Consider the following 23,575-nt stretch of genomic DNA (forward strand, 5'->3'; position numbering starts at 1 on the left):
AAATAAAAATGCATAACCTATTTTTATTTTTCTTTAGCGTTTAGTCATGTAATTAGTACTTCCTTATTAGTTTACTTATTTTAGCATGACTTAGTACTTTTAGATTATGTTTATTTTTATTATGACTTTTTAATTAGCAATACTTATATTACATAATTTTATTGTCTTTATTGTTGAATATTTTAGGATAATGCCATGACACATCTCATATTTTGTATTATTTTCTTGGAAAATACTTTATATAATTGTATTTTACTAGGATTAAAGAAATATTTTGAGCACAATTTAGATGTTTTGTTCTACGAAGATTTTACCAGAAAAAAATCCAAAAAAATCCGAATAACCCGAAAAACCGAGAAAAACCGAGAGTGAAAATTTCGAGTTTTATTGGTTTGGTTTGGTCTTTAGATTTAATAACCCGACACAATTGGTTTGGTTTGGTAATTGTAAAATCCGAACCAACCCGACCTATGTACACCCCTAACTCCAGCATAATATACTGGAGTTCCAGCAAGTATACCGGTCCAGCATAATATACTGGAGTTTGGAGCACCGGTGCTCCAGTCTCCAGTATATTATACTGGAGCCAGCAAAGTATACTGGTCCAGCATAATATGCTGGAGTTCATACACAGGTGCACCGTACTCCAGTATATTATGCTGGACTGGTCTCTGCTGCAGCAAAATAGTGGCTATTTTTCATTGACTTGGTAAACGCTGACTATTTTTGAATGACTAGTCCAAAAAATGTGTTATACCGTATTATTTTTACGATAATTTAGCATAAGCATTTGTATTTGAGGTAGCTTAGTGATCTTTTCTTTCACCATACATTAAACCTAGTCATCAAAATGGGGAAAAAATAAAAAATAGTCAAATTTACAACTGATAATGGAAAAATAGCCATTTTTTCAAAAGTAACGAAATTTAGCTATTTTTTCATGTAAAGATAAAATCTGAATAAAAATACCCTTAAAAATCTAGAAATATTCTAGCATAATATGCAGGAGTTCGAATTTTTTACTATGAGCTTCAGCATATTATGCTGGAACTTTCCGTATGCTTGAGTTCCAACATAATATGCTAGAAGTTTATACGTGGGATCTCCATAATCCCGCATATTATGCTGGAACCTTCGTGTTTCAGCAAAATAGTGACTACTTTTCAATAATTGGTTCGAAAACTGGCTAGCCCATGCTATTTTCACATTGTGCTCCTCGTTATACTTTTTGGGCTCGAGAATCCAAACAACACACTAAACATCAAATGCAATCCAAGAAAATCGAACTCAAGACTTGATAAAAATGAAACACATTCGACCACTGTCCTATTTAAAAAATAATTTAAAAAAACGAAGAAAGAAAAAAAAAAGTTTAAATCGAAATTTAGTATAACCAATCCTCCGCAACAAACTATTTTGAAAGCTTACAGTTTTTTTTTCTGAATAGCTTGCCTTCCAAATGAAAGAGAAATGTAGTTTGAGTAAAAATAGCACGGTATAGCCAGTTTTCGGACTGGTCATTCAAAAATAGTCAGCGTTTACGAAGTCAATGAAAAATGGCTACTTTTTTGCTGCAACAGAGGCCAGCATAATATACTGGAGTTCAGTGCACCTGTGTATTTACTCCAGCATATTATGCTGGACCGGTATACTTTGCTGATCCCAGTATAATATACTGGAGAATGGAGCACTGATGCTCCAAACTCCAGTATATTATACTGGACAATTATACTTGCTGAAACTCCACTATATTATGCTGGAGTTTTAATGTACTTATGCTGGAACTCCATCATATTATGCCGAAGTTCCAACATACTTATGCTGGAACTCCACTAAAATATACTGGAGTTCAAGCATACTTATGCTGGAACTCCAGTATAATATACTGACATATTTTCCGAGTTTTGAACAGTGTTTTCGCTTAGATTTATCTTTACATGAAAAATGGCTAAATTTCGATTACTTTTGAAACTAGGCTATTTTTAAACGACCAGTTGTAAATCTGACTACTTTTGAATTTCTCCCGTATTTTGAAGTTAAACAACAAAACATAATATTAACTAGTAAAAGCACATGTAGTCTGCTGATGTTGCCCTCATTCCTCACAGACAACAATATAATCATTTCCTTTTACAAAAACCATCACAAAATAATAAAATTTACAACCGAATACATGAGATTTTCAAGAATGACTATCAGTAAAACTTTGAAACCTTAATACCTCGAAAAATTGTCACCTAAAAAGCGAAAGAAACGCCCGAATCCCGATATCTCAAGAACTACAACATGCTTTCTTTTCTGGGATAACTTGTCCAGGACCAGGTACAAGAATCTTCTTTCCAGTTAAAGATGCAGGATTGCCATTGGATTGATTATCATCTGCAGCAAGATTCTTCTTGTTTACAATGTTGAAGATCTCTGTCAACACAGTCAAGAATGCGTCCTCCACGTTTGTCGCTTCCATTGCAGAAGTCTCCAAGAAGAATAATCCTTCTTTCTGGGCAAATTCTTTAGCATCTTCAGTAGGGACAGCTCGTTGGTCTTCAAGATCTGTTTTGTTTCCGATCAGCATGATCACGATATTCCTATCGGCATGTGCACGCAACTCTTCCAGCCAACGGGGTATGTGGTCAAAGGTTTGGCGTTTCGTTATGTCATAAACCAACATAGCTCCAACAGCTCCCCTGTAGTATGCACTTGTGACAGCTCTATATCTGATAATCAGTTACAAAATTGTTAAGTTTCTATTCCACTTATCAAGAAACAGTCTTAGACAAGGAAAAGCTTTACATGTGGAAATCAAGCTACTCAGATCCCTAATGTGGTATCACTCTGATGGGGATATCAACATTTGGTAACAAGAATGTATAAGAGCGTGTGAGAATCTAGAAGGGTATACACTAAATACTAACTCTAACGATCATTTGGCATTGCACTTGCACACAATAGCAATTTGATAGTAGCGTAGATGTTTCGTCCAAACAACTACAATGTCTGATCCATACCAGGCATACTTTGCATATTAGTAAGCACTAAGCAGGAAGCAACTAGCAACCAAAGACGCCGTGTTTTATCCAAACCTCAAGTGGCATTGATGTTTTAGAATGTTACCATCCATCCCCTCTAATATTACCAACTCCATATTAAAGAAGCATCTCAATGAGACATTTTCGCCCCAAAACTTGGGGTCTTAAATACAATAAAGGAACCTGTAATGTAAGAGTAATTTTAAGAAGCTGAACAAAAACAACAAACAGAGGAAAGCTGGCAAAGAAAACTGGATATGTCCTTGCCAATGTGACTGCTGATGTGAATTCATAATGCGAATACTGAACTTAGTGCAAGGGACAGATGCACCACCAAAGCCAAGAATTCAAGCCGCATCAGTGAGTGCATACTGAGAACTCTCAAAATGAGCCTTTCATCTCCGTGTTCATATTATGAAACAAAGCTGTTTCTTAATAAGACTTGTGAAATGAAGTTGTTGGTGTGGTCAACTGACTAATTAGGACAGACAAGCATGCAATAAGTGAATGGAAACAACTTTTTCAGTGAAAAGAATGACTTAACACTAAGATCTTTAGGTGAACTACACGAGAGTGTTGTAGAAGTAGAACTGAGTTAAAAGGAGAAGATCAAAGATGGGCACGTAAGGCCTATATTCTTAACCTGAGATAGACCAGGATGAAATACTACTAGCAAGGAGATTAAAGATGGTTGGATCAATAATGGAGATTCTGGTGACAATAAAAGTTGGTACTACTTTATTTCTGTCAAAACTGGGTGGCCTCCGAACATCTTTAAGCAGTTTGTCAGTGAGCCAAAAGACCTTGACTATCCTCTGGGGTTACAATGGTCATGATACTATATGAAGAATAAAATACGGAGAACCAAATGAAATAATTTCTTTTTGGTAATTGAGAGAGAACCAAAATTTTGAGATTGCGCACAATTGCATCAGAGCAGTGTCTCAACCTTGCACATCTATATCCCTGTTTTATTTACAATGACTTCCACTCCTGTTAACTATGGGATACAATCACTAAAAATGGGGCCTAATTTATGGATAATATCCCATTTATGTTGCACCAGTTAAGTAGTTGTCCAATTTGTTACCTCATAAGCCCAGACATACTCCACCAATCTTGTCCTAGTTTCATACTTGGTCCTAGCTTAGATGCAAATGACTTGGTAGCTCCATCAAGACTCATGATAATGTATTATATATATAAGGAGGGCAAGTGATGCATTCCGTTTCAGCTTTGGGGTTGGGGTTTTTTTTTTTTTTTGGGGGGGGTGGGGGGGGGTGGGGGTGGGGGGGTGGGGGTGGGGGTTGTATGATAGGATTCCTTCAGGATACTATAAACATTTAAAATCTATGGTGTGACAACTTGAAATAGACTAAATTTTTATCACCTATCCAGTTTAGGACAAAATAGAGCACATGTAGCCTTTTTGTCCAATGATATGATACATGGAAAATTATATTTCACAATCATCTACAAATTCATCAATATACACTTTTCAATAGGTAATCTTAGAAAGGTTGAATGTCAAAAAGACTGTAATTTTTCACATCATAGTGAACAGAAAAACGACCTGATGGGTCAAGGAATATTATTGGAGAAAGAGCTCTCCGGTTACCACCAAACTAGTGAAAACCAAAAACAAGACAGACAATCTATCAACCTAAACTACAACATTCAGGACAGATACCTTTCATATTAATTACTATATCAAACTATTGCTAGACAAGAGAATACATTCGATAAACAAAGAGCAGTAGAAAGCAGGACCCAACCCGCATAAGGAAAGAGTTCAACAAGAAAACACGAGGTTGACATGCACACAGCAATCCCTGAGCTGCTAGAGGAACCAAATAAAAAGAACTTGGCTCCTTAGGTTTTAAAATTCAACTATCAATACCAAGATACTTGAGATTTGGTCCTGTACTAAATTCTGTTTATGGTGCATAAGCTTAAAGATGAATTTTTCCTACTACTTGGTAGAGTCTTTTCTGGTCAATGCTGAAAACATGATTAAACTAGGCAAACTAGGACTGAGCACACTGCACTAATCAATTAGAAAAGCAAAATAAGCAAACTGCGACAAAGTCAACCCGACTCAGACAGTTCAACTGAGTTGTCAAAAACTTAGGCCTGAGCCTACTCAACATGGTCAACTCAATTGATTTGTCAAGTTAAAATGATATTTCACGATATGATTCCACTCAAGCACATGACTGTTTTCAGTTTGAGTAACTATTTTAAATCAATTTGAAAGGAGCAAAATTGCATTACAATTATATCTATGTAATGGCAATTGACAACCAAATGTAATACTCATAAGTCATAACAATCCCCCACCCCACCCCACCCCCCAACCCCTGGTTTCAGTTAATATGTCTTACTTTCTATGTTAGTTTGTTTCAAAAAGAATGTCACCCTTTTTTTTTTTTTATAATATATCTCACCCTACTATATTTAGTAAGTTTTGAATTCCAACATTTCCATTTTACCCTTTATGACATCCCTTATGAATGACATGACAAGTTTACCACAAGATTTAAAGGGTATTTTGGTATGTCATTCACACCATTAGTTTAAGACCGCAAGATTCAAAATTGTTCTCTACATTTTAAACTTTGTGTCCAATAAAACTAAGACACATAAAATGAAATAGAAGAATAAAATTAGTCATGTACAATATATGGTTGTAAAAAGTGTAGTGATGATTTATGCGTATCTTCATTAATACATGACTAAGTTTTTGTTTTAGTTCGTAAATTTTCGAGTCAACTGAGTCTTTGCCTTAGATAGCCTTATCTTATCATTTTGAGTGTGAGTTTGAAGTAGACATAAAACTTGCTACGTTATCCAAAACTTTCAAATACCCCATCTAATTCTTAATTGATAATCACTCTCCAACAACCAAACTAAATCATTGAATATGATGTAGCTCATATCCAGTGTGCCCGTGCTATCGTCGGAGATACCAGGAGAATAGTCGCCGCAAGCTGCCTCTGGCACTACCATTATTAAAAATATGTATAAAAAATATTTATAGTACTTTTATAGCACTCCTATATTGAATCACCCCCAAAATTAGCACGAAAAGTGTGACCCTTCCACTCTCAACCCCTTCATTCCTTTTGGACTGAGGAATTACTAATAGGATTTAAGTTATACACATTGATGACAGTGTAGTAAATTTTTTACAACATCAGTGTAATTTAACCAATTAAAGCAGGTTACTTATCATTTATTAAAGGTTATCAATCAAACTTATTAATAGATTGTCTAAATATTACACCATCACTGCCACTGGCGGATGTAACCTTTCGGCTACGGGTTGAACCCATAAATTTCGACACGGACTATAAATTTGTACGTAAAAACCTACTAAAATCTCAACAAATATTATATTTAAACACACAATTTTAACAGTACAATAAGTTATCTTAAAAGCTGAACCCAGTAAATTTAAATCATGGATCCGTCTCTAATTATTCTGTGCATGCACCTTAAACTCATATACAACCAAAAAAAAAAAGGAGAAATGGAGCTTGCTGTAATTCAAAAGAAGAATTGAAGAGTCAAAAATATTGATACCGTTCTTGACCAGCAGTATCCCAGATCTGAGCTTTAACAGACTTGTGTTGAATGACTAGGGTTCGTGTCTGGAACTCAACCCCAATTGTGGCCTTAGAATCCAGGCTAAATTCATTACGAGCAAATCGAGCCAGTATCTGAGACTTGCCTACAGCTGAGTCACCGATTAACACCACTTTGAATACATAGTCTATCTTCTGGCTCGCATCCCCATACCCACTCGCCATTTTTTTTAAGCCAGAAAATTAAGCTTCTGTATAGTCAATCAGCAGCTGAAAGTTAGAGAGAGAGAGATAGAGAGATTGGGAGAGAGTGAGAGAGATTAGAAAGAGAGGAGACGCAGATCTTGGCTAGTCTTTGCTGGGATCTTGCTGTCTGAAAATTGGTTTACATACTTTTCCTTTGGACTGCTGTCAAAGAATTAAAAGAAATATTAATAGAAGGGATCAAAGAAAAAGGTTATTTTTCTTTATTTAATTTTTGGGGTCAAATTTTTTTCAGATTTTTGATAAAGGGAAGAGGAAAGTGAGGTTTAAAGTAAGCAATTTATGTATAATAATTTTATGGAAAAATTTCATATTAAAATAACTGGGCTGCCTCCTTTTTAATTTTATAGTTCATATTTCAAAAATAACAGGCTCATATTCGAAAAAAGGGGCGTTATTTTCATTTTTTGGGACTCAGAAGCGGGATTTTGTACCTTTCAGCGGGATTTTCTCTCATTCTTTCCATTCTTCTTCCCCAAATCTACAAAAACGCGATCTTGCGGTCAATGCAACTCCAAAAACCTTAGAAATTCTTCTTCATCTCGAATTAACAGTAAATCAAACAAAATTGAATGAAATTTTTCTGCTGCAAATCAGTGCAATTTTCATTTTTGCCGCAATTTTGATTTCAACTTTTTGTTCGATGGAGCTTTTTCCAGTTTACGTTCTTCATAGTGGTGAATGGGAAGAAAATAAGTTTATCGATTTCGTCAGCGATTTTGTAATAATCGAGTCGACATTCAGCTACAACAATTTAGTTGCAGCTATTTCGGAACAGATTAGGATCGATAGTAAATTAAACATAATAGAGATTAACTTTCTCCTAAATGATGGTTTGCCATCTATCCTGATTTACAACGATAGGGGTGTTAAGGTGTATATCGAATTAAAGAAGAAAAACTTGAATTTCACTGAATACCCCGTGTTTGTGATAGTGAAAGAGATTTATGATAATCGTTTGGTTGCTACAAATTCCAGTTGTTTGGTTGCTACAAGTTCCAATTCTATAGATGTATCTACGATTGATAGCACTCAGATTAGGCCTGATATCGAATTCATTGAAAACACGAAATTTAGTGAAAACACAGGTATAATAGATAATATGTTGAACGAATTTATTGAGGAGGATCAAGTTTATAAAGATAAAGAGACATTTATGAATGTGATGAAGAACTTGGCTATACGCGAGAGGTTCCAATTCAAGGTGAAGAGATCAAGCGCAACAAGATATGGCAATAGTTGTATATTATGTTATATATATGTATAAATATGTATAAAGTAGTATATATTTGTATATAGGTATTAAAATTAGTATATATCTAGTTATGTTTTTGTATACAAGTGTATTTAGAAGTTGAATGATCTTTAATCCTAGGTATCACCTTATGTATGTAGATGACAATTGTGCTTGGAATTTCAAATCTTCTGTCGTTTTCAAGGTAAACATATTTAAGGTGAGAAGTTACAATAATAATCACATATGCGGCTATGGTGAAAGATACTTAACACAATGTTAAGCTACTTCGGGTGTAATTGCTAGTATAGTCAAGGACAAGTATATTAATTCAAAAAAGGTTTATACCGCAAATGATATAATAGAGGACATACAAAAGCAACATGGGATTGAAGTGAGTTACATGAAAACATGGAGAGCTAAAGAGATAGCAATGGTAATAATAAGAGGGAATCCGAGTGATTTATATAAGGAGTTGCCGAAGTATTTTTATATGTTGGGGCATACAAATGCAGGAACGGTTACAAAGTTGCACAAATTAGAAGATGGATGCTTTCTTTATGCATATGTTTCGCTATATGCATCTATCAGGGGTTGGGAGCATTGCAGACCGATAATGGTTGTTGACGGAAGTTTCTTTAAAGCAGCATATAAGGGTACCATATTGATTGCTTGCACATAGGATGCAGCTGGTGAGTTGACTGCATCTACCTTGTTTCTGCAGTTTGTATAATATTGTAGTTTCATGTATAAAAGTGTATCGGATTTCACAGTTGATGTTTTTATAAAATTTGCAAGTTGTATAATTGTGTATAACTGTGTATAAGATTTGTATAATTGTCTGAATCCTAATATCTATTTTGTATAAACACGAAAAATCCTTCCACTTGCATATGCAATTGTAGATTCAGAGAATAACAAATCTTGGGAGTGGTTCTTTGCCAGATAAAGGGTACTTTTAGTATTAGAGGTGGGATGTGTATAGTTTCAGATAGAAACGATAGCATCTTCAATGCCACAAAAGCTGTATACCAGAAGTACCACATTGTATTTGCATGTTCACTTGTGGCAGAATGTAAAGCGCACATTCAAGAAATATCACAAACAATTGAAGGATACCTTTTTTGCTTTGGCTAGAGCTTACATAATAGAGAAGTTTGATTGCCATATGATAGAGATGTGCAAAATTGATCCAAGGGTGCAGCCTTACTTGTTCGAAATTGGCCACGAAAGGTGGTGTAGGACATACTCCAAAGTGAAAAGGTCGATGCTAATGACTTCTAATATTGCAGAGTCAATTAATGCAGCAAACAAGGATGCTAGAGAGTTACCAGTAATGCGATTGCTGGAGTACATGACAAATTTGCTACAGCAGTGGAACAACAAAAACAGAAAATTTGCAATGGAGACATCTACAGAGCTTGGCAAAAAGTACGACAAACTCCTTCGGGAAAATCTGATTGCACCGGAGCGAATGACGGTAAAATGAATCAAATATAATGATGTTTGGCATTGCTGACTTGCATTTTACTACTTGTATACGGATGTATAACTCTGTATAATAATGTATAATGCTCTTTAACTTCTTTTTTTTTTTTAAAAACTTTTGCAGGTGAGGCCTGTCACACCTCTTTCTTTACACAACATTCCGGAGGGGGGCGTAGTGTAAAGAGAGTTTTTCCGATTAAAGGACAATCGAAACAGGATTCTTTATTAATTTCAGAGTCGCCACCTGGGATTTTTATGGCGTCCTAAGTCACCGGTTTTAATCCCGAATCCAGGAAAATATGACTCTGTTTGTCATTCTGCGAACCAGAAATCCGAGTAAGGAATTCTGTTAATCCGGGAGAAGGTGTTAGGCATTCCCGAATTCCGTGGTTCTAGCACGGTCACTTAACCATTTTTATACTTGGCCTAATTATCTTGATTAACTAAATACATTATTTCTTGTTGCATGATTTTGTTGCCGCTTTTGGTTAGATTGTTTACAATTATAGACCTTCCTTGAAGCGAATCACGCGTACGTATATTCGCATTATATTTTTTTTATAAATGTAAAGAATCGTGCCACGCATATGTGTACACAATGAGATTGATAGCATTATTTATATTTTTATTATAAAAAGAATTTATGGACGAAATTGCGCGTGCTTAAAATAAAATTACGAACATTCGTCACTCTTGTATGATTAAATAGTGAACTGCACATCTCGGGTTATATGAAATAAATTAATTTAATATCCTCCGGAAAAAAAACCCTTTTATTAAGAAAGTTTGCTCGAAGTTGCGCGAACTCATAATCCGAATTGCCTTTAGAAATGTAATCAGGTCACGCGAACGTGTCCCTAATTACACAAAATATTCTTGATGGTAATATAAATTTTCTACAAATGTTTATTATGTCCATCTATTTGTAAATATGAAAGCCATGGGAAATCACCGTATGGGATGCCTCCAGATTTCTTAAAAAAAATTAAAATTTATTAGGTGTTGGCCACAAGTTATATTTTAAGCGTGTGAATTATATACCTCAAAACTATTCAAATTAAAAGAATTAATGAGATGAAAAATAAATAAATAACGTGCAACTAAAACTACCATTTTTATCGTGAATACGGTATATGTATTTTGTTTATGTATTTTTAGTACTTGATAATTATATGCACAAGTTATTTATTATTTTTCTAAGCTTAAGACTAAGTGTATATGTTTAAAAACTTACCAAAGTGAATTACGTGTAAAACTAGGAAAAAAATTTAATTGATAAGCAAACTAGTAGTTTTCGAAGAATTTCCATTATTCTACTCGGAGCGAACTCTACTTTGTATATCTTTGACTTAAAATGTTGCAATTAGTATTCATAAATCCGACCTTCTACACAACTTGTTTTTAGTCCAAAGTTCTAATTATTTAGTTAGTTTGCTTACGATGATTGAGTTTGGGATAGATAAAATCAAATCAATTTTTATCTCGGCTTATGCAAGCTATTTACAAATACTGAATCTATACTTTGTAAAAATCATTGACATTATTTTTTATATACTATTTTTTAAGAAATGAGTTAATCGCATTCCTAAAATAAATGGGTCATTTGTTGTTAAGAAAGAGAACTAATCTACAAATTGATTTAATAAAATGACATTACATGTAACGTAAATACATATTTGAACCATCCTTAATATTCCAATACCTTAATCGTAATGAATTATATCGATTCACCTCTCACTTAGAGTTATCCGCATTATTAGGCCCTATTTTCGTATAAACGAGAATACTTATGTCAACTAGAACTAAACAATGTCGAACTTGACGAAGTTTACTAGCGTGGTTCCCCGATATTTTCATGTTACCAAGCGCTTAGTTAACATGGTCTAAATACAAAGTTTTAAGAATAGTCAACTTTCTACCAAATCCCCTGTCTCGACAATTCGAATATAACTATACTTGATGAGATTCTGAAATAAATAGAATTATTGCAAAGCTTATACTAACTTCAAAAGAGGATGATTAACTAATAATTCTCATGTCAAGCGCAAGCTAATAGTTACTAAAAAAAAATTGAAACTCAACTAATGCCTTCAAATGAATAGCAGACATATTTGAAATTCCAGATTTCATTTCTCTATAATCTTGAAACTTTGCAGTATCATTATTCTAAATATATACCTGGAAATGAGGGTAAAAGAGGTAGTATTCAGCAGTAGCAGCAAAAGAAGCCCAACAGCAGAAATAAAATGCCAAACAATTCAGCAAATTTGAGCAAAACCGACAGAAACCGTGAAAACCAGACGAACAGTAGCAGAAATTTTAAGAAAATTTCAGATTCAATCAAACAATATTACCAAACAAGCCCGGACAGATATGAGAAACAATATTTCTGATTTTTCTTTCTTTCTTCTCTATTTTTCCGTTCTGTTTCTCTTTTCTGTGTGTATGTGTGTGTGTACTCTTTTTTTCTGTTTTTCTTTGTCTGTTTTTTCCTTCTGTCCTCTCTTTCTGTCTTTTTTTTTCTCAGTATATCTCCTTCTCTGTCTGTCCTTAAATCAGTCCCAACACCCCTTCTTATACAACTTATTTCCCCTCTTTTCCTACTGCCCGGACCCCTTTTCCCCTTTTAAACAGAAATTTCCCACTTCCCTGATTTTCACTTTTAGTTCCACTAAGAAAACTTTTTCCCTTATTTTCAGCACTCCCAATTCCCTTTGTCCCCCATTATTGCATTAATTAATACCCTATTTTAACAAAGCACTAACACTAAAGTATTATCTTAACTGTTTCATTCCCAAATTGCCCCCCTAAAAGTTATGAAATTACTGCCCTACCCACTCCCTTTCAACCTGCATTGAACCTCTCCAAACTATTCAAATCCAACCACTAACTGAATTCAATTAACTGCAACAGCTATAACCAATTCAATGTGAACTCAAATGACCATTCAAACCAGGATGGATTTAAATCAGATCAAATGGCATCAACATAAGAACAATGATCCAGGGTAGCCAATAACTTCAGTTCAAGGAACTGAACATACCAACAGGCTCAATTCTAAGTTCAAATATAACAATGAACTCATTTAGTACAACTTCAGAACATGAACGAGGCAAGAGGGGAAACAGACATGAATGAACCATAACTTAGACTATTATCAGGAAAATCTTAACATTCAAACGTCCCAGACCAATTGACAACACTTATTTGATCGATTACACAAATTATAGCATATAACAATTATAGCAAACAATAAACAAGTGAAAGAATTGGACAAAATAAAAAGTCCGCTGAAGATGAGCAGAATTGACTGATAGAATATGGAAAACTAATAAAACTATACTAAATAGATACATAGATAAACAAAAATCATAAATATGGAATAAAAGAAAAAGGGAAATACCTCAGAACCTCAAAAATATTCCGACCCAGGCTCGAACTTGAATTTGGACACTTTGAGGTCGAATAGACTTTAATCGAAGTATTCTCGATTGAGAATACCTCGATTAAGGTCTATTAGACCCCAATCTTTTATCTAATTTGGACAGACTCCATGGTTTGAATTTTTAGGGTTTTGTCTTTCTTCAGATTTGGGGTTCGAAAGGAGGCCTAGGGGTTATTTGGTATGAATTTGGGACGGATCTGGACGAGTTCACGTTTGGCTCGAATCTTCAAATGAAGATTCGAGAAGCTCTGAGATGATTCGAACCAAACGGTTTGAAGATCTGTATTGGGGGTGGCTGGGAGGTCACTGGGTGTTAGTTTGGTGGTCATCGGAGATGGTCGTGTCCTCAGGCCCACCTTCGATTTAAGATTCGAAGAGCCGGGGCCTGATTCGAGGGGAGTTATGGTGATGGTTGGAAAGAGGAGGTCGAGGGGGTTCAGGGGTGTTAAGGTGGTGACCGGCGGCGTCGTTGCCACCGGGTTTCAGGTGAGAGGGAACTAGGGCGGCTAGGGTTTGGGGGGTGTCGTCTCAAAGACGATGATGAACATGAAGGCGAGGGGGGGTGCTTGGTTAGGGGGCTGGGGTAAGAATTTAGTTTATATAGGGAAGGGGTGGTCTGATCTTGACCGTTGGATCAGGTAAGATCTACGGCCCGGATCAATTCGTTTATCCAAACGGTGTCGTTTGTTTAGGTTGGGGGAATGGGTCGGTTTCAGACGGGAGTGGGTCGGGTCATGGGGAGGGCCTGGGAACCATTAGATTTAAAACAATGAACGGTCCTGATTAAATACGATCATACGTCGCCGTTTGGTTTAATGAAAGAACTGAATTGGACCGTTGGATCTATTTGATCAACGGTTCAGATAAGAATACCAATACGGCGTCGTTTGATTGTCTGGCAATTACCTGGATGGGCACCATCAAAACGACGTAGCTCTTGCCCTATACTACGTCATTTGATGGTTTTTTGGGTTGGCAGATCTGGGCCGGGTAGGAGGTATAACCTTTGGGCCTGATTTTCTTTTAAAAACTGGCCCAGTCCGAATCCTTCTTTATTTTTTTGAATTCTTTTCCTTTTTTAATTTTCACAATTCCTAAAAAAATCTAAATACAACTACAAATATTAATTAACACTTACAATAATTAACATACAAAACAAACAAAAATTAAATCACCCAATGGCACATTAAAATGACAAAATTACAACAATTACATATTTTTGTAATTTTCTTTTTGTAAAACAAACCTGTTAATTCCTAAATTAAAAAACTAAATCCTAAATGCACATACAACACATATTACATTATTTTTATTTTTTTGTATTTTTAAATGCATTAATAAAATTACACACGCACATATACCTATGCAAACAAACAGGAAATCCGTACAATATTTCCTAAAAATAACACATAATTAAAGAAAAGACCTAATTTCAGGAGTTATTTTGGAGTAATTCGTATGAGGCAAAAATCACGTGCTCACAGCTGCCCCTCTTTGTCCGGAAACACGAAGAGTTTTCGTGCAAAGATAAAGTGAGCTGATACGAGCGATTTTTGCCTGTTTGAATACTCCATGGGAAGCCATTTTTGAAAGATTTGACCGAACCTTGCTTCAAAGGTTTCCTACATATCCCTGGCTAAAAGGGAATCAGGTCAATGTAGTTCGGGAAGTTTTGGTAGTTGGGACTACCATGGGACTGTGATGTTACTGCTGTTGCATGCTGCTTTTACTGCTTGCTGACCTTCTTATTACACCCTGCTTAAAGAAAAACAATAAAAAAAAAGGCTAGACTAGACCATGGTATATGAATTACAAAATCTTATCTAGATCATGCCCTTGTGTCTCTTGTTGCTTTCATGTCTTGGTGGTTCCTTTGGTATCTTTTGCTTCCGATTTGTCTTGTATTCTCTTCAGACTACCGATCTTGAACTGCTTGTTTCCTTTTTGTATTGTTTTTCATTAAGTTTTGTACTTCCTTCCTCTGTTTGGGGATTCTTTGTTGTTTCCCGCTGGGAATTCCGATCGGATCCCTCTGCCTTATTGATTCCAAGTGTATTCCTCCATTATATGGGTGGGCTCCTGACTTCAACCAACAATGTCAAAAAATAAATCGCCATTCTATTCTTCGGGGGGCTCCTGACCTCTTTTGAATTATATTCCCTTGTTCTCCAGGTGTACGTCTGATTGCTGATACTTCAACTGTTCTTCCTTGTTCTCCAGGTGGAAGCCTGCTTGCTGATATTTCAATTGCTCTTCCTTGTTCTCCAGGTGGACGCCTGCTTGCTATTATTTCAACTGTTCTTCCTTGTTCTCTAGGTGGACGCCTGCTTGCTATTTCAACTGTTCTTCCTTGTTCTCCAGGTGGACGCCTGCTTGCTATTATTTCAACTGTTCTTCCTTGTTCTCCAGGTGGACGCCTGCTTGCTATTTCAACTGTTCTTCCTTGTTCTCCAGGTGGACGCCTGTTTGCTGATATTTCATCTACTCTTCCTTGTTTTCCAGGTGGACGCCTGCTTGCTGATACTTCATCTGTTCTTCCTTATTCTCCAGGTGGACGCCTGTTTGCTGATACTTCATCTGTTCTTCCTTGTTCTCCAGGTGGACGCCTGCTTGCTGAAATTTCAACTGTTCTTCCTTGTTCTCCAGGTGGACGCCTGCTTGCTGATACTTCATTTGTTCTTCCTTGTTCTCCAGGTGGACGCCTGCTTGCTGATACTTCATCTGTTCTTCCTTGTTCTCCAGGTGGACGCCTGCTTGCTGATACTTCATCTGTTCTTCCTTGTTCTCCAGGTGGACGCCTGCTTGCTGATACTTCAACTGTTCTTCCTTGTTCTCCAGGTGGACGCCTGCTTGCTGATACTTCATCTGTTCTTCCTTGTTCTCCAGGTGGACGCCTGCTTGCTGATACTTCATTTGTTCTTCCTTGTTCTCCAGGTGGACGCCTGCTTGCTGATACTTCATCTGTTCTTCCTTGTTCTCCAGGTGGACGCCTGCTTACTGTTATTTCAACTGTTCTTCCTTGTTCTCCAGGTGGACGCCTACTTGCTATTTCAACTGTTCTTCCTTGTTCTCCAGGTGGACACTTGTTTGCTGATATTTCAACATTGGGTGTTTTCCTGAAACAAATATTGTTTTTGCCCCTGTTTCAAATCAAGGAAAATCTTGTTTAGTTTAAGGCATGGTGGTTAGTTGTGGCATTCTCGCTGGGGGTGGGGTTTCTCTTTGTCCTGTTTTACTGCCTTGAAGCGGTTGAAAAGACTGTTTTGTCCTCATGATTGATCCTCAACAGTAGGATCCCCAATTGTTGTTTTCAATTCAAACCCTTTCAATCGTAATCATATGTCTCTCATGACATTACTGAACCACTTTTCTGATTCAACTTTTCTCACACCCATATCTTATTTTCATCCTATTACCTCCCGCCTACCATGGCCGTATTTTGCATTGTGCAATTTTGAATCTTGGTAGTATACCTTGACATTCCTTTTTATTTGCTTGGAACGAAACTTACCTCAAAAGCTTTAGAAGAGTAAGATTATTAGTGACGAAACATGACGATTTTGACAATTAAGAATGAAAAGAAAAATCCAAATTTAGATGACTGTTGGAGATAGGAATAAGGAACTTATCTGATTGGAGTCACTGGCACCAATGATCAGGGTAATGCATTTTGGATTAATTAGCCCAGTCTATTTAACCAATCTCCTTTTCAATTGTTTCACTTTGCTTTCCAAAATTTCCACAACCCAATTTTACTTTTTGCCAACTTACGGACTTTGTTCGACTTGTAGTGCCTTAAAGAGTTTTCACCGACAAACCTCCCTCATTTGTTTATTTCTTAATTCCTTTTCGCCTTATGGTGCCTGCGAAGGTTTTCACCAATAAGACTCTCTCATTTTACTTTCTCTCAGCTTTCGTCGTCTCATGGTGCCCGTGAGGGTTTTCACCTATAAGACTCTCTCATTTTCATCGCTTTTTCTTGTTTGGACCAGAGTGTTATGAATCACCTCCATTTGCTCGACTTGGCATTTTTCTAAGATTGATCGAAAGGTCTTTTGGTATGTGGTTGGAATGAAAGGGTATCAAAAGTCAAACAATTTTGATATGGGTTTAAAATTACAACCCTTGGAATCATTTTTCTTATTGCCAGCACAATTCCTGCCCCAGCTTGTTGCTTGGGGGTCTTTTGATGTTTTATTTTATACACATTATGCATATTATGCACCCTATGACCGAGCCGTGAGGCGCCTACGTATCCTCTTTGAGGAATCAGGTCAAACGTAGTTCACTCCAATAATAATAATTTTTTTTCATTGATTCCAAAAGAGGGTAGGAAAGAAACAAATGTGGCTCAAAGGGGGAACAAAGGATACAATGTTTAGATAGCAGAATAAATTACCTTCGTCATTCCAATCTTCGAAATAATGTCAAATACAAACATTCAGTAACTATACCAAAGAAAAATCATGCATAATATCTCTTTACTGCATCAGAATTGATAGCCATGCCTATGCATTTTCCTTCAATATCTGTTAAACATAATGTACCATTGGACAATACTCTGGTCACAATGAATGTTCCTTGCCAGTTCGGGGCAAACTTGCCCTTTGCTTCATCCTGATGTGGAAGAATACGTTTCAACACCTGTTGACCCACTTCAAATTTTCGGGGATACACCTTTTTGTTGTATGCTCTTGCTATTCTTCTTTGATACAATTGGCCATAACATACTGCTGCCAATCGTTTTTCATCAATCAAGTTTAACTGTTCCAAACGGGTTTTGACCCATTCATCATCATCAATCTTAGCTTCGGCGACGATCCGAAGGGAAGGAATCTCAACTTCTGCAGGAATTACCGCCTCAGTGCCATATACCAACAAATAGGGAGTTGCTCCTACCGAAGTGCGAACAGTAGTGCGATATCCCAACAACGCAAATGGTAATTTTTCGTGCCATTGTCTTGAACCTTCTACCATTTTCCGAAGTATCTTCTTTATGTTTTTGTTGGCTGCTTCGACTGCTCCATTCGCCTTGGGCCGATATGGGGTAGAATTGCGATGTATAATCTTAAACTATTGACATACCTCTCTCATTAAGTTACTGTTAAGATTAGCACCGTTATCTGTGATGATCACCTTTGGGATTCCGAATCGACATATGATATTTGAGTGAACAAAATCGACCACAGCTTTCTTGGTCACTGATTTGAATGTTTTGGCCTCAACCCATTTGGTGAAATAATCAATGGCTACCAGAATGAACCTGTGCCCATTGGATGCTGCCGGCTTCAATTGGTCCAATAATATCCATGCCCCAAGCGACGAAGGGCCATGGTGCCGACATTGTGTGCAACTCGGATGGTGGAGAATGAATCAAATCTCCGTGTATCTGGCATTGATGACATTTGCGCACAAAACTGATACAATCTCGCTCCATGGTAAGCCAATAGTAACCAGCTCGGAGAATTTTCTTTGCCAACACATATCCGCTTATGTGGGGTCCGCAAACTCCCGAATGTACTTCAGACATGATAGCCGTAGCTTGTCTAGCATCTATGCATCTTAATAATCCAAGGTATGGTGTTCTTTTATACAAAACTCCTCCACTTAAGAAAAATCCACTTGCCAACCGTCAAATGGTTCTCTTTTGATCCCTTGTGGCTTGTGCTGGATATACCCCTATTCTGATATACTCCTTGACGTCGTGGAACCATGGTTCACCATCAAATTCTTCTTCAATCATGTTGCAGTAAGCGTGTTGATCGTGGACTTGAATATGCAGTGGATCCACATAAGCTTTGTCTGGATGGTGCAACATTGATGCCAGGGTAGCCAATGCATCGGCGACTTCATTATGGATCCTTAGAATATGCCTGAACTCCACTGATCGAAACCGTTGACAAAGATCATGTAAACATTGTCGGTATGGTATGAGCTTCAGGTCTCGTGTTTCCCATTCTCCTTGAATTTATGTACCAGAAGATCTGAATCTCCCAAGACCAAGATTTCCTGGATATTCATGTCTGCAGCAAGCCTTAACCCCAAAATACAAGCTTCATACTCAGCCATATTATTGGTGCAATAAAACCGAAGTTGAGCCGTAACAGGATAGTGATGCCCGGTTTCAGAAATAATTACCGCTCCTATCTCGACTCCTTTCATGTTAGCAGCCCCATCAAAGAAAAGTTTCCAGCCTGGTTTTTCAATTTGCTCCATCTCACCGATATGCATTACTTCTTCATCGGGAAAATAAGTTCTCAATGGCTCGTACTCTTCGTCGACCGAGTTTTCGGCTAAATGATCGGCCAATGCTTGGGCTTTTATTGCAGTCTGAGTCACATAGATGATATCAAATTCCGTGAGCAATATCTGCCACTTTGCAAGTCTCCCTGTTGGCATAGGCTTTTGAAAAATATATTTCAACGGATCCAGACGCGAAATGAGGTAAGTAGTGTAGGATGACAAATAGTGTTTCAATTTCTGAGCTACCCAAGATAGGGCGCAACATGTCCTTTCCAGATGAGTGTACTTAACCTCATAAGCTGTGAACTTCTTGCTAAGGTAGTAGATGGCCTGTTCCTTTCTGCCGGTGATGTCATGTTGCCCCAGTACACAACCAAATGAATTTTCCAAGACTGTCAAGTAAAGAATCAAAGGTCTTCCTGGTTCTGGCGGAACCAGCACGGGTGGGTTTAAAAAGTATCCTTTTATCTTATCAAACGCTTCTTGATACTCATCAGTCCACTTGACCGCAGCATCCTTCTTCAACAATTTGAAAATAGGCTCACAGGTTGTCATGAGCTGAGCAATAAACCTGCTGATGTAATTTAATCTCCCTAACAAACTCATTACTTCAGTCTTGTTCCTTGGAGGTGGCAATTCTTGGATGGCTTTGATCTTTGACGGGTGTAGCTCGATGCCTCGCCGACTGACTATGAATCCCAACAACTTTCCAGATGGAACACCAAATGCGCACTTGGCAGGGTTAAGCTTGAGGTTGTACCTTCGAAGTCTCAGGAAGAATTTCCTCAAATCCCCAACGTGGTCGGCTTGATGCTTTGATTTTATGATCATATCGTCCACGTATACCTCAATCTCCTTATGTATCATATCATGAAACACCGTGGTCATTGCTCTCATGTAAGTTGCCCCGGCGTTCTTCAAACCAAATGGCATTACCCGGTAGCAATAAGTTCCCCATGGTGTGATGAATGCCGTCTTTTCTGCATCTTCTTCATCCATTAGAATTCTGATGATACCCGGCATAGCAATCCACAAAAGATCCTATCTCATGCTTGGCACAATTATCGATCAAAATATGGATATTGGGTAATGGGAAGTTATCCTTCGGACTTGCTTTGTTGAGATTGCGGTAATCGACGCATACTCTAATCTTGCCGTCTTTCTTTGGCACAGGAACGACATTAGCCAACCAAACAGGATATCAAGTGACCCGAATGACCTTTGCATCCAACTGTTTGGTGATTTCTTCTTTAATTTTCACACTCATATCCGTCTTGAACTTCCTCAACTTTTGCTTGACAGGAGGCACCATTGGATCAGTGGGCAATTTGTGAACCACTAAATCAGTGCTCAAGCCTGGCATGTCGTCATATGACCATGCAAAAACATCTTTGAATTCGATGAGTGTTTTAATTAACTTCTCCCGGATCTTTGGTTCGAGGTGGACACTTATTTTAGTTTCTCGGATATTATTTGTGTCTCCTAGATTGATATCTTTGGTATCACTCAGGTTAGGTTTGGTTTTTCTTCAAAATGAATTAACTCTTTACTAATCTCTTCGAAAGCCTCATCTTCATCATATTCTGATTCATAATCACAATATACTTCTTGAATTATTATTTTGGAATCGAATTGATTTTTAAGACTGGACTGAGGATTCCTTATGCATGCCATATCACTAGAGCCAGCGTAAAAAGGACTGTACAGAAAAAGAAGAAAAAGAAAAGAAAACTATCAGGAATGATAATGAAAAGGAAACTGTATTTCATTGGATGATGAAAGATAACAAGGTTTGCACACTTCAAACAAACTGTAAAATAAACATTTGGATTACAACCCTGAAGTAACCCAAACAAACTGAAGGAAAATCAAAATAAACTACCAAGACTCCTTTCGAATGGGGAGAGGAGTGGCTTTCCAATTATTAAGCTTTGTCTCTGGCCCAACGAATTGAACTTCCGCGTTGCTAGAACCTTCACCGTTTTCCACCATGTTCACATCGTCAAATAGCTTTTCAAATCTTTCAATTAATTCCTCCTCAGGATTAATCATGGATTTAGGAATTGTTGTTATCGGGTGATTTCTGGTACCGGACTTGACAAAAGACTTTGATAGATGTGGGACTGGCTTTGGAAGGACCCATGCCTTCTGTTTTGGCTTTCTAGCCTTTCTCACGTCTGTGACAGTGGGTATGAATTCCAAACCAAATGTTCCCCAGTTCTCGGAAAGAGATACTGGTTGTATAATGCCTTGAAAAGATGAGCCCAAACCTTTGCCGGGTACAAAACCATTCTTCAACATTTCATAGGCTACCATGACTGATGCAGCGGTTATCTTTGGATTCGGAATGTATTTCCCCTCTAGAATTTTCTCTACCAACATTGTGTCGGAAACCTGGTAAATCCATGGTCCCTGGTCATTTTCTATTCCCTCGACCGGTACAATGGCACTGCTGTGAGCATTTAAACTATCTTCCCTATGCACAACTATTTCTTGTTTATCCCATTCAAACTTGACCACCTGGTGTAGTGTTGATGGGACTGCTTTAGCAGCATGGATCCATGGTCGACCCAACAGTAAATTATAAGAAACAGCTATATCCAACACCTGAAACTCCATTGTGAATTCAACTGGCCCTATCGTCAGCTCCAGCACTATGTCACCAAATGAATCTCTGCTTCCACCGTCAAATCCCCGTACGCAAATACTATTCTTGTGGATTCTCTCCTCTTTTATTTTCAACTTGCTCAGAGTGGAGAGAGGGCAGATGTTTGCGCTTGACCCATTGTCAACCAACACCCGGGTCACTACAGATTTTCACATTTCAAGGTGAGGTAAAGAGCTCTGTTGTGCTCAGTACCTTCCACAGGCAATTCATCATCAGAAAATGTGATTCTGTTTGCCTCAAAGATTTTGTTGGCTATTTTTTCTAAGTGATTCACGGATATCTTATCAGGAACGTGTGCCTCATTCAAGATCTTCATTAAAGCTTGACGGTGCTTGTCCGAATGGATCAGCAATGACAATAATGAAATTTGAGCGGGCGTTCTTTTCAATTGTTCCACGATAGAATAGTCATGGAGCTTCATATTTCTCAAGAATTCTTCCGCTTCTTCTTCAGTCACGGCTTTCTTCATTGGCGTTGGATTATTTTTAGTTTTTCTTAACTCTTCGGGAGTAAAACATCTTCCCGAGCGAGTCAAACCTTGCACTTCACAGACTTCTTCCTTGACTTCTTTTCCTTTATACATTACCGTCACCCGTTCGTAGTTCCATGGAATAGCCTTGTTGTTGATCACTGGTAACTGGGTTACTGGCTTGATAATAACCCGATCTACACGGGCTCCTTCCACGACTATGATGGGTTTGTTGGCCACCCCTGGTACAATCACCTTTGACCTTTCCTGCTTCGTGGCAACTTTGCTCGAAGATCCCTTCTTAACTACCACAGATGTCTCATCACCATTTTTGTTCTGCTTAGGTACCGACTTCTCCTCTGCTAACTGTTAATCAGGCTTGGCTTCATGCGACCGAATTATCATGACGGTTTGTGACAGCTTCTTTGTTTCCCTATCAGCCCGTACTATTTCTATCATATTGGCCTCCTGATGGGCTGGCATTGGATTTCTGTTGATATTGGGAGATTCGGGGGTTTGAACTTCAATGTTATTAGTATCAATCAGCTCTTGTATTGTATTTTTTAAATGCCAGCACTTTTCTGTATCATGGCCTGGTGTACCAGAACAATACTCACAGCTAACGGTGTAGTCCAGATTCTTTGGAGGAGGATTTGGCAGCTTGGATTGTATCGGCCTTAGCATATCTAGCTGTCTTAGCCTGTGGAACAGACTAGTGTAGGATTCTCCCAATGGAGTAAAGGTTTTTTTTTCTACAACCTTTCACCTCTGAGTGCTTGATTAGGCCTGAAACCTAATCCGGGATAGGTTCGCGGATAAGTGTAGGTACTTGGTATGACAGGAGCACGCCAATGAGCGTGGGCAGGTGGCTGATTGTATGCTTGCGCATGGTTGACGAAAAAATGAGGCTCCGATGGGTGATAGTAGTGTTGGGGCGAATTATGGTGATAAGTTGGTTGGTGGGATCGATGTTGATTGTAGTAATAAGGTGAACCTCTGGATCCCGACCAAGTTCCTGAATCAACCATTGTCGTTTCCTCTCTTTTCTTCTTTCCAATCCCTCCTACTCCGCCTTGAATAGCTTGAGTAGTTGCTTTAATAACCGAATAACTCATGATTTTATTTGTCTTGAGGCCTTCTTCCACCATACC

At 37.7% G+C, this 23,575-nt stretch overlaps 2 protein-coding genes across 2 annotated transcripts; one reads left to right on the forward strand and one right to left on the reverse strand.

Moving 5' to 3' along the window:
- Nucleotides 1–2,028: 2,028 nt before the first annotated feature.
- Nucleotides 2,029–7,049, reverse strand: LOC104248306 (ras-related protein Rab11D). The gene is made up of 2 exons (XM_009804543.2): nucleotides 6,612–7,049; nucleotides 2,029–2,714 (listed from the first exon to the last, which is right to left on the reverse strand). The coding sequence occupies exons 1-2, from the start codon at nucleotides 6,836–6,838 to the stop codon at nucleotides 2,273–2,275; spliced, it is 669 nt and encodes a 222-aa protein (XP_009802845.1). The 5' UTR covers nucleotides 6,839–7,049; the 3' UTR covers nucleotides 2,029–2,272.
- A 2,074-nt stretch (nucleotides 7,050–9,123) lies between these two features.
- LOC138889228 (uncharacterized) lies at nucleotides 9,124–9,780 on the forward strand. Its single transcript, XM_070172503.1, has 2 exons — nucleotides 9,124–9,591; nucleotides 9,724–9,780. The coding sequence occupies exons 1-2, from the start codon at nucleotides 9,124–9,126 to the stop codon at nucleotides 9,778–9,780; spliced, it is 525 nt and encodes a 174-aa protein (XP_070028604.1).
- Nucleotides 9,781–23,575: the final 13,795 nt, after the last annotated feature.

This window comes from Nicotiana sylvestris, chromosome 4 (assembly GCF_000393655.2).
Source record: "Nicotiana sylvestris chromosome 4, ASM39365v2, whole genome shotgun sequence".
In the NCBI taxonomy this organism is placed as follows: domain Eukaryota; kingdom Viridiplantae; phylum Streptophyta; class Magnoliopsida; order Solanales; family Solanaceae; genus Nicotiana; species Nicotiana sylvestris.

Coding starts and splice junctions, on each gene's coding strand:
- LOC104248306 (XM_009804543.2), bottom strand. CDS start 6,838: ATGGCGAGTGGGTATGGGGATGCGAGCCAGAAGATAGACTATGTATTC. Junction 2,715..6,611: donor GATACTGCTGGTCAAGAACG/GTATCAATATTT, acceptor ACTGATTATCAG/ATATAGAGCTGTCACAAGTG.
- LOC138889228 (XM_070172503.1), top strand. CDS start 9,124: ATGCCACAAAAGCTGTATACCAGAAGTACCACATTGTATTTGCATGTT. Junction 9,592..9,723: donor TTGCACCGGAGCGAATGACG/GTAAAATGAATC, acceptor AAACTTTTGCAG/GTGAGGCCTGTCACACCTCT.